We start from the raw sequence: 11,351 nt of genomic DNA, 5'->3' as shown, positions 1-11,351 counted from the left end.
TTCTTCGACTTGTTAATTTTCTACCATTAGTTGATCCTCCTCCTAATGAACTTTCAGTAAAGGCACAGCCACCATTAAATCTAATTCTCACTTTTACTGAGCTACCAGATAAAGCAGGCAATTTAGCTATTGTTAGGTCCATCTACTCTTGAAACAGTAAAAGTTCAAAGTATTTCATGAAAGCTAAGTTGGTTTTGACAACCCAAATGAAACCAGTAACCAGATTCTTTAAGAGCCTAGATTTTGTCAAACTTTTCCGTACCTATACATAGAGAGAAGCTGCTATTGGAATCTCCTTATTGGCTCAATTTCCATTTCTGTAGAATCTCGTTCACAAGTTTTATGTCTGAGTCCCAATGAAGTCCGTGCAAATATCATTCTTTGTACTTGTTTTGACAATTTTTCGCGTAAGAAATTCAAGATGTGATAGCCCTCTCGTTCTTGACTACTACAAAGAAACATGCCCCCATTTGGAAGAGATGGTGCAACGCATTGTTGAAATTGCTGTGCTCGAAGATCCTCGTATGGCTGCCTCGATGCTACGGTTGCACTTCCATGACTGTTTTGTCATGGTTTAGCCTCTTTTCTGTTCTTTTTCACATTGCTTAAGTTATACTTAGTTGCCTTTCTCGTAAGATTACATTCACCGATAACAAGTTGCTGTAAACTTGGTATTGGTACATACTGGAAAAACACTTTCTAACTGATGAAAAGGCTAGTTGTGCTAGTAATCCTTGAGGATGATTCTGAACTTGACATCATCCTCTTTTTCGTGTCTTCAAGGGAATGGATAAACCAAATCTGTACGATTCCTAATGCTGAATTCGAAGGTTAAACTTCTACTATGCACTATGTCGGAATAGGATGGCTAGGTTGTTTAAAACCATAAAATTTAAGTTGTCAGTTGGCAAAGTAAGAATTGCCTACTAATTTCCAGCTTGTTAGTAAAGAAAACTAAAATCTGCATGCAAGAACTTCTAAAACTTTTGTACTTACTCATCATCTAAGGCCGTAGAACAGTGCTGGCATTCGAAGCAAGATGGTTATACAACTTTCTGCAATAATTTTGAAGTAGAAAAAGGGTTATTGCTGGTAAAATGGGAGTAATTTCATTGGTCTCTAACAGTGGCCCTAATTTAGCAGTGAGATTACCTGTTTTTGTTTTTAATCTTTGTTGAACTCAATCTTTGTAGGGATGTGATGCATCAGTTTTACTCGATGATTTTGGAAATGTTATAAGTGAAAAAGAAGCAGGGCCTAACTTGAATTCTCTGCGAGGATTTGAAGTCATAGATGAAATAAAGTACGTAGTTGAAGAGTCCTGTCCTGCTACTGTTTCATGTGCTGATATAATAACCATTGCTGCTCGGGATTCAGTTGTATTGGTACTTCTCTCTTCCTTCTACTTCATATTTGCACACATTTTTGGATTACGTCTCCTAAAGATGAATACTGATGGATTCTGAGATGCATGTCTATTTCATTTTACTTCAAGAAAAATCAAAGTCGTTGATGATTGATGTTATAGACAATCCAAATCCCCAGAACTTTGATGATTTTAACATGGTTGGTGTAGTATGTAGAAATGGTGAAAATTAAATGAAAAGATTGTTTATTGATCGCCAATTGTGCGGTTCCAATAAGATTTCAACCATCTGAATATTGTTTTCATAATCTGCTTCCTCATTTTGATGGCAACCAAATCATTTCCAATTTCCAAACGCATTCTTCTGGGGCTCTTTGTTAAAAGAGAGGAGGGCCCGGGTGGGATGTCCTTTTAGGCAGGAGAGACTCTCTTACAGCAAGCTTCAATGGTGCCAATCAGTTTATTCCAGCTCCAAACTCCACTCTAGACAGCCTCATAGTCAACTTTCAACAACAGGGTCTTGACACTGGAGACTTGGTTGCTTTATCAGGTAACTGTTGAAACATTTTATCCCTCAATGACTCTTAAACTGAATTCTAACTTAAAAAGAACATGACAAAATGCTCTTAAAACTTACGAGATGGAATTCCTGTTTTCAAAATGTTAGTCCAGAAGTATGAAGCCATCAGTAACTTACTTCAGAGTCTTCCTTTTTGTGCTTTGTTATCAGCTTTTGGTAAATATGTTCGCGAGAGTTTGTTATCTTCAAGTTTTTTCCATGAGCAGGCAGCCATACTTTGGGAAAAGCAAGGTGTTTGAGTTTCAGGCAAAGGATCTACGACTACAATTCTGAAGAAAAATACGGCTATCATGAGAGAGATGAGGAGTACCTCAGTGCATTACGATCATTATGCCCAAGATCAGGGAGGGATAATACGCTGGCACCACTTGATCTCAAGACTCCAGCTAGGTTTGACAACCACTACTTCATTAACATCATTGAAGGAAGAGGACTGTTGATATCGGACAATGTGCTGGTAGACCAAGGTCTTCAATGGGAAATAAGAAAGCATGTCTTTGCTTATGCCTCTAATCAAGAATATTTTTTTGATTCATTTGTAAACTCAATGATCAAGATGGGGAATGTTAATGTGCTCACTGGAAACAAGGGTGAAATTAGAAAGAACTGTAGATTTGTTAACTCTTATACAATTTGAAAAGAACAAGGAGTAGGACTCAATGTTCTTTTGAATCTTGGTTACTTTTGTGAATCGTTGGTGTAACAATTTCTACCTATCCGCTTTCATGTTAGCTCCATTGGTTTGCTACTGATGAAATTTCTACTCTAGTTTAAATATAAAAAAAAATCTGAGGAACACTGCCATTGGTAGCAGGAAATCGCCCCTAGCTGCCGAATGTCACTTTCAAATCCTAACTGATGGAAGTTTCATTCCTACAAACAAGTAATCGTTCAGAGTGAGGAAAGCTTAACTTCTCCCCTCCCTAATTTTTGCCCCTTCTCCCACCTCCCCTTCTGGACCAAGATTGCATGAGTATAAGACGAAAATAGGGGACCGCACAGAAACATTTTGCTAGAGGATCAGACTTAGATAGATTGAAGCCAGCAAGCCAGTTCTCAGAGAAGTGCAGATACAATGGCCCTATTGGGTGCCATCGATCACACCAAAAGTTGGTTTCCTGTCCATTCCTAATACCTGCGTCGATGATAGGACGGATCGTTGCTCCTGCGTTGATTGTTCTGCAACAACCTTCATTCCAGCCATGGTGGAAGCACTGTTGAGAAATTTCAACGGAAAGAGAGCTTTTTCTTTTTGCTTTTGTTTTTGCTTTTGCTTTTTCTTTTGCTTTTGCTTTTGCTTTCGATAGGTTTTTTTGTACAATCTGTTTTGATTTGCATGGCAGCCGTGGCTGCCCCCCACCGCTGGGTGGGGGTCACACGGGTTCTTCCTCCCCTTCCTTTACGAAAAAATCCTTCTCAGTGTTGTTTGCGAAGCCCTCTTCACTAGAGACGCGACAGGTTCAAGCTACTTTGGCTACGCATCATGGGGAACCTGCTGTTGTGTTTAATGCTGAGGATATATCTGCTATTGTTTCTTCGTTTCGGTTCTCTCTGGTTGGCAAGTTTTCAAAAGGATGGCCGACAATTCCAGATCTACGCAAGTTCTTCCTTTCTCTTGATCTAAGGGATTCCGTTTCAGTGGGCCTGCTTGATTTCAGACATGTTCTGCTAAAGTTTAATAGTGAGGCAGATTTCCTGCGGGTCTGGGTTAGGAATATTTGGTATGTTTATGGTTGCCCCATGAGAGTATTTAAGTGAACCTCTAAATTCCATGTTGATCGAGAATCATCGTTGGTTCCAGTATGGCTTAGTTTACCCAAATTACCAGTCCATTTATTTGACAAACAATGCTTGTTCCATATTGTTTCTTTCCTGGGAAACTTCTGCAACTTCTCTTTTTTCTCGGCCGAATGTTGCTCACGTCTGTGTTGAGGTAGATTTGTTGAAACTGTTGCCGACGTGGGTTTGGGTGGATATGGGGGATGGTAATGGTTTCTAGCAGCTCTTGAAACCAGAAAACATACCCAAATACTGTGGCCACTGCTACCGTCAGGGCCATGGCGAAAAGCAATGTCACGTGAAGTATCTTGAGCTCCACCCGTCGAACCAGAAGGTGAGGGGCTACATAGCTCACCTTCACTGGATGAGAAGTAGGAACATACTGATCATGGCGTCTTGGTGCAGCCAGAATCTGATTTGTGATAGGCCTTCAAGAATGGTGTTATTGTTTCAGCACCTGTGACGGATGATCTTCGGCACCAATCGCCCCTAGATCTTACCTTGACGCAGAATGGGGTGTCTCCAACCCTTCCTAAAATAGTTGAAGTGGCGATAGAGGCTGCAACAGACCAATTGATTCATATTATTGCTAACCAGGTTGTCAGTGAAACTGATGCTGATGTCCAAGATGTTGCTGTGGCCTCGGCTGGTAGTGTCGAGCCAGCGAGTGATAGAATGGAACTAGAAGTAGACTTGCAGGACCTGATGCAGGCAGAGGTGGATAGCCAGCAAACTGTGATGGTAGCCACTCTCAACCTCTCTCCTCGCAAAACTGGTGAGGTGACAGACACATCCATGGATGACTTGCGATGGCATTTGGATGGACTGAAGAACCCAGATGAATGGCCGCAGGTCACTCACCGCCGATCAAAGAGAAATGGTGTACCACCCCAAAAATTTTGCTGCTCGGAGTCATGATTAAGTCTCTTTTCTGGAACGCTAGAGGGGTGGACAATGCTCTTACTTTAGCTCTCTTGAGAAAATTGAAACATCTACATCAAATCTCGTTATTAACACTGTGTGAACGAATGGTGGGTCATGAGCATCTGGATATTGTTCGTCGGAAGCTGGGTTTCCTGTTTGGTGTCTCTAACGAGGAAAGTAGGGTTTGGATTTTTTATAATGTTGAATATAAGTGTGATATTGTTGCGGCTTGTCATCAATTTTTGGTGTTGCAAATTGCTCATACTTATTTTTCCCGCTCCTTTATTGCAACCTTTGTTCATGCTTCGTGTGACCTAGATAAGTGTGAACTGCTCTGGCTACAATTATCAAGGGTGCATTGGTTGGGAGAGCCGACAATCTTCATGGGTGATTTTAACATCGTTGTTGGGTTTGAGGAGAAGAAAGGAGGTCGGCCGTTTCGTTTCTCTAAGGCAGAGTCTTTTTAAAATTTTACTGATGGTGTTGGCTTGACGGACTTGGGTTTCTCTGGGTCAAAGTTCACTGATGGTGTTGGCTTGACGGACTTGGGTTTCTCTGGGTCAAAGTTCACTGACAGGTTGTCGATGCCTGTGCAATAATAAAAATAAACCTAATTACCAGTTAAAATAACCAAAACCTGATTCCAAGTACTAGAGCAGGGACTCTAGGTGTGCAATGGATTATTTGATTCACCCTGTTCTCGAAGAGTTTGCTTGATCCGATATACTCGGATGGGATGATTTTTTTTCACAAATAATTATGAATTTGCAGACAGGACAAGTAGGGTCGTATCCCCAGGGACTGGGGATATTTGTCTCTTTAGAAATCCAAAGTAACACATGGGGTGTTTTTGTATAAAAGATAACAATTAAGACAATTCAACTAAAAATTAAATGACAATTCACTAAAGTTAAGGTAATAATAATTAAAGGTCTAGCCAAGAAATAACTTCAATAATGGTTCACCTAATTGATCATCGATGCACAAGCAATTTCAATTATCTATTAATAAATAGGTTATAACTGCCAAACAGGCGATGACAGTCAACCCCTCCTTACTGTGTCGGTGATTAAGGTACGCCCGTTAATCACTGCTCTAATTGAGAAATAATTTTAGGTACGCCCATAAGATTTTATTCCCCAATTGCCTTATGTATTAGAGGAGCCCTATTCTAACCAAATAATACATTACCATGGTTATTTCAGATTAGCCCGCGTATTCCTCTGACACGAATTTAATCATACCAGTTGTCACTAATTCAGAGCAATTAAACAATTACAGATTTAATGCCCCAATTGACAATAGATTCCCAAATTAACTAATTATCCGGATCCAAAACAATCAATTAATTGAACAACCACAAGCACTGTAACCAGGGAATATGCGAATACCAATAAATAAAAGAAAAAGATAAAATTAAAACGATTTCACAATTTTTAGATGAATCGAAGTCTTCGTTGGAAAAAGAGATTAGTTCATCTCCGTTGAGGAAAACCCGTGAAAATTGCAGAATTAATTGTTGCATACATCGTTCCTCCATGCGATGAAGAGAACCGATTCAATTAAGAATAAAACAAAAGAACTGCTAAGGCCAAAGAATGGCCAATTGTTTTCCGCCTCCTTCGTGCGGCCTCTGATGGCCTAATAAAATAATACTACTAAGACTTAAAACAAGTCTCCTAATTAGGATTGTCCATTCCTCATACTATGGAAAGAAAAGAAGTAGGAATTAGCCGAGGCTAGCTTTTTCCCTATTTTTTTGCACATGGCGGCTGGCTCTCCCAAGGCTCCCTGGAGTCCTCCTCGCAATTGACCTCTATCTCCTCTTTAACCGCGGCCAACAAACTAGGAGATTTCCTAGTTGACACATTTCTTATTTGTGCTGAACTACCTTTGTCAATTCAGATCATATATGGTAAATTCTCACCTTTTTTTTATCACATTTTGCTCCAAATTCCTATAATAAGCACAAATACCAAAAGTGAATAGAATCTGGCAATTAATTCACATCGGGTTAGGTAATAGGGGAATTTAATTATAAAATAAATGATAAAATTGTACCCTATCATTCACGTGGTGCAATAATCGTCTGGGGAGGGCTCGAATCTGGAAGCGTCTAGATAAAGTTTTGGTGAACCAGTCATGGTTAGATCTAGGTGTTAATACCTCAGTGGCACATTTGAGTAGAGTTGCTTCGGATCATTCTCCGTTGCTAGTAACTTGTTCCTTGGCTGTCAACAGAGGTCCTCGGAGTTTCTGTTTCTTGGATTTTTGGAGTTCCCACGGTGACTTCCTTAAGGTGGTGCGTCAAGCTTGGGAGATGGAGTGTGAGGGGCGACCGGTTAAGGTTTTGATTTTGAAATTGAAGGCGGTAAAACATGCGTTACGGGTATGGAACAAGGAGACATTTGGAAATGTTACTGATCGCGTCTGGAAATGGGAAGAGCAGGTCCAGTTATTGGAATGTTCATTGGAGGCAAGCCCGACGGAGGAGGGGCAACAATGGCTTCTCCAGGCGCAATGTGACCTCAAGGCAGCTCTATTGAGGGAATCTAGATATTGGCATCAAAAAGCTTGTATCCGGTGGTTAAAGGAAGGTGATGCCAATACTAGGTTCTTTCATGACCAGTTCAAACAAAGACAGGCGCGTTGTTATATACATCGAATGAAGGATAAGAATGGAATCTGGGTTGACGAGCTACCTAAAATTGAAGACATGGCGGTTGAGTACTTCGCTGAAGTTCTGGCGCTATCTGATCAAGGACAGGTAGATCAGTCATGCTTAGACGCTATCCCCTCAATTGTCTCTGAGCCGGAGAATGAGGCTCTTCAACAAGTCCCTACTGAGGAAGATGTTAAAAAAGTGGTTTTTCAGATGAATGGAGAGAGTTGCTCAGGGCCAGATGGGTTTACAGGTTCTTTCTTCACTTCCTGTTGGGAAATAGTAAAGGGTGATGTCTGTCGGGCGGTTTGTGATTTCTTCGCTGGAGCGGAGTTGCCTTGGGGATACACATCGACGCTGCTGGCTTTAATTTCAAAAATACCAGGTGCGTCCTTGTTTTCGGAGTTTAGGCCAATCAGCCTATGTAACTTTGTTAATAAAATCATATCAAAACTGTTGGCAATGCGCTTGGAGGTCATTCTGCCTAAGCTAATATCGTCTCAATAGAGTGGTTTTGTGAAGGGTAGGCAGATCTCTGATAATATATTACTGGCTCTGGAAATGTGCTCGGCGTTGAGGAAGAAAGTTAGGTGATCAAATGTTGCGCTGAAATTGGATATGGCCAAAGCATATGACCGGGTGTCTTGGTTTTTTTTAATTCAAGTTATGAGAAAGTTTGGTTTTGAGGAGCGCTGGATAGATATGATTTGGCGGTTGATCTCCACATGCCATTTTTCTGTTCTGGTTAACGGCAAACTTGTGATTTTTTCAGATCTTCTCAGGGGTTGCGCCAAGGGGACCCCCTATCCCCGGCCCTATTCATCATTGCGGCTAAGGTGCTTTCCAGGGGCTTAAACACTTTGATGGGGGACCAACAATTTTCTCCGTGCTTTGTTGCCTGGGGATGTCCGCCGTTGACACACCTTGCTTATGCTGATGACATCATTATTTTTTGTAATGGTAGTAAACGTTCATTAGCATGTGTAATGGAGGTATTGGGCAAATATTAGAGGATCTCCGGGCAGTTGGTGAACACTTCTAAGAACTGTTTTTTGGTGGATAGGAAGGTATCCCTTGTACGGCGTAGGGTGATTGCGCAGGCAACGAGGTTTTCTTTTAAAGAACTGTCGGTCACTTACTTGGATTGCCCCTTGTATGCAGGGAGAAGGGTGAGATCCTTGTTCAATGGTTTATTAGATAAAGTTTCACAGCGTTTGAGTTCTTGGTGAGGCTGGTGGCTGTCAATGAGTGCTCGTGCTCTACTCATAAAGCTGTTGATTTTGGTTCCTAACTTTTGATGATTACAAAACAAATGGATGTTACTAACATCTCCTCAAAGGCTTTTTCAGTAATGAAACAAATCTGGTTCAAAAATTAAGTACATTTGAAAAAGACAGAGTATACTGAACCTGTCAGACGCTCAAGAAGACAGTACCGGACGTCCGATAATCATTGCACAATTTTGGACGCATGCTTCGGACGTCCGATAGGATCCTTCGAAGTCGACAAAACTATCAGACGTTGAATATGTCTCTACCGGACATCCGATAGAAACAAGATAATTTCTCAAATCTCTTTGTTTGCTGTCGGACGCACAAAAAGATTGCACCGGACGTCCGAAAGAATTGAAGAAAATCTCTTAAACTCACTGCCTGCTGTCGGACGCATAAAACAGGGCTATCGGACGTTCGACACTCCAACGGCTAGTTGACTCTTCAGCTACTTTCTATCCGTTGGAAGCACTAATGAGGCACTTTTTTGATCCTATATAAATAGTGGTTGGTTAGATACTTCAAACAATTTTTGAACACTGAAGATACAAAAGATCTAGAGTGATTTTAGTGAGAAAATACTCATCAAAAAAGATTTGTAGTCTTAGTGGTGTGAGGTTCATTGTAAACTTTTCATTTGTGAGTGAATCTTTCATGAGTGTAACTCTGTGAGGGTTGTCCTGAGGGATAGTAAAACGTCTTGGTTTGACCGAGTGGTGTTCGGGACAAGGAGGAGGTGAACCTTTCTTTGTACGCAAGAGTGATTGTAATTCATCAATTTGAAAAAGCTTATTTGAATTAATCTACAAGCTCAAGAGGAGCTGTGTAGTTAATTGGTTTGCAATTCTTTCCCTTTTATTTACTTATTGTTATATTGCGATCTTTTAATTGCTTATCGATTGGTTGTTTTCGATCCTTACAATTGGTATCAGAGCTTGGTCTCCTAGAGATTAAGCTCAATCGGCTTTGGAGTAAAACTGACAACCAATTATGCCATGTTTTTTGAAGGATATTCTGTCATTAGACCACCTATGTTTAATGGGTCAAATTATGTGAGTTGGAAAGAAAGAATGATTATCTTTTTGCAATCAATTGATATTGAATTGTGGCTTATTATTAGTGAAGGTCCATATGATGCCTCTTTTATAGATGAAAATACTCATACATCTAGACCAAAAATAAGAAGTGAACTGACTGCTGTGGATAGAGTTCATCTCACCTTAAATGTAAAAGCCATGAATGTGCTATATTGTGCCTTAGATTCAAATGAATCTGCTAGAGTCAAAGGCTGCAAGTCAGCCAAGAAAATTTGGGATAAATTGAGAGATTTTCATGAAGGTAGTGAGAATGTTAGAGAACAAAAGAAGTCTTTTCTGATTACAAAGTATGAATCTTTCAAGATGCAACCTCATGAAAATATTGATGAGATGTATTGTAGATTTAATGACCTCATTAAGGATTTGGAGGTGCTAGAAAAGGAATACTCTCTAGGTGAGAAAAACAGAAAAATTCTGAATGCCTTATCGAAGGATTGAGAGAGTAAAGCGACTGCTATTGAGGAAGCTAAAAATCTAAATACCTTACCCATTGAATCTCTTATCAACTCTCTAACTTCTTATGAGTTGAAACTCAAGTTCAAGGTGTAGGAGGAAGAATGTACAAAGGTGAGAAAGAGTATTGCTCTAAAAGTTTCACAAGATGAAGATGATACAGCCTCCGTGAGTGAAGATGACACGGAAGGTGATGATAGTGATATTGCACTCATCACACGAGACTTCAAAAGAATACTCAACAAGAGTAAATTCAGAAAAGGTGGACCTAGCAACTCCTTCCCGAATCAGTCCAATAATTTGAGAAACAAAGGAAAGATAGAGTTCAACAAAAAGTAAACTGATAAGTGCTTTGAATGTGGCCAACCTGGACACTGCGCAAGTGAGTGCCCAATGAAGAAGAGAAAAGGTGAAAGAAAACCCAGATTCAATAACTTCCAGTTCACATGGAATGAATGCAACTCCGATGGTGAAATTGAAGAGGAAGAAGAATCTGCTCAATTGGCTTTCATGGCCATTGGAGATGATGAGATAACATCTTCTAACTCTCAATTTGAAAGTGATGATGAAGTGATGATAATCTTGAATCTTTTATTATAAAATTGCATGATAGTTTGAAAGAATCTTGTGTTAAAAATAAGGAATTGAAACACAAAATTAGTTTTCTTCTTCAGGACAATACACGCATTTTTCAAGAAAACAAGAAACTGAAAACTGAAAATGATTTCTTGAAAAAGAATGAGATTGATTTACAAAATAAACTTGATAGAAAAACAAGGTTTTGTGACATACTAAAAAATGAACAAAATTGTTTGAAAAGAAGAATGAATGATCTTGGCCAGTGGCTTCAACATCAGAAACAGAATTACCTTCAAAGGAATGATAAAAAGTCTCACTTTAGCACTCATAAGAACAAATTAAATTATCATGCAAATGATTTTACCATCCATAGGAGATGTCAAGTCAGTTTTGTTAAATCTGTTCATTTGAATTATCCATCAACTATGTGCAGTTTTTGTTGTCAATTCGGTCACATGAATAGCAATTGTTATGTTAAGAAAAATATGAGAAATGGTATGAGATGCATGTGGATAGTTAGACATGATGCTAACTCTAACAAGTAGGAGATATTGGTAAGATTGATGAGATTCTTGTTCATAATGTTCGTTTGTAATTTTCTTTTGATGTTTCTGATGCTTTGAACTGAGTTTTTCTTGAT

At 39.6% G+C, this 11,351-nt stretch overlaps 1 protein-coding gene across 1 annotated transcript; it reads left to right on the top strand.

Moving 5' to 3' along the window:
* Positions 1-356: 356 nt before the first annotated feature.
* LOC113779531 (peroxidase 20) lies at positions 357-2,611 on the top strand. Its single transcript, XM_027325124.1, has 4 exons — positions 357-572; positions 1,194-1,385; positions 1,751-1,916; positions 2,153-2,611. Exons 1-4 carry the CDS (start codon positions 357-359, stop codon positions 2,581-2,583), a joined length of 1,005 nt encoding a protein of 334 aa, XP_027180925.1. The 3' UTR covers positions 2,584-2,611.
* Positions 2,612-11,351: the final 8,740 nt, after the last annotated feature.

This window comes from Coffea eugenioides, chromosome 8 (assembly GCF_003713205.1).
Source record: "Coffea eugenioides isolate CCC68of chromosome 8, Ceug_1.0, whole genome shotgun sequence".
NCBI classification, from domain to species: domain Eukaryota; kingdom Viridiplantae; phylum Streptophyta; class Magnoliopsida; order Gentianales; family Rubiaceae; genus Coffea; species Coffea eugenioides.
This window is presented reverse-complemented; position numbering and strand designations above follow the sequence as displayed.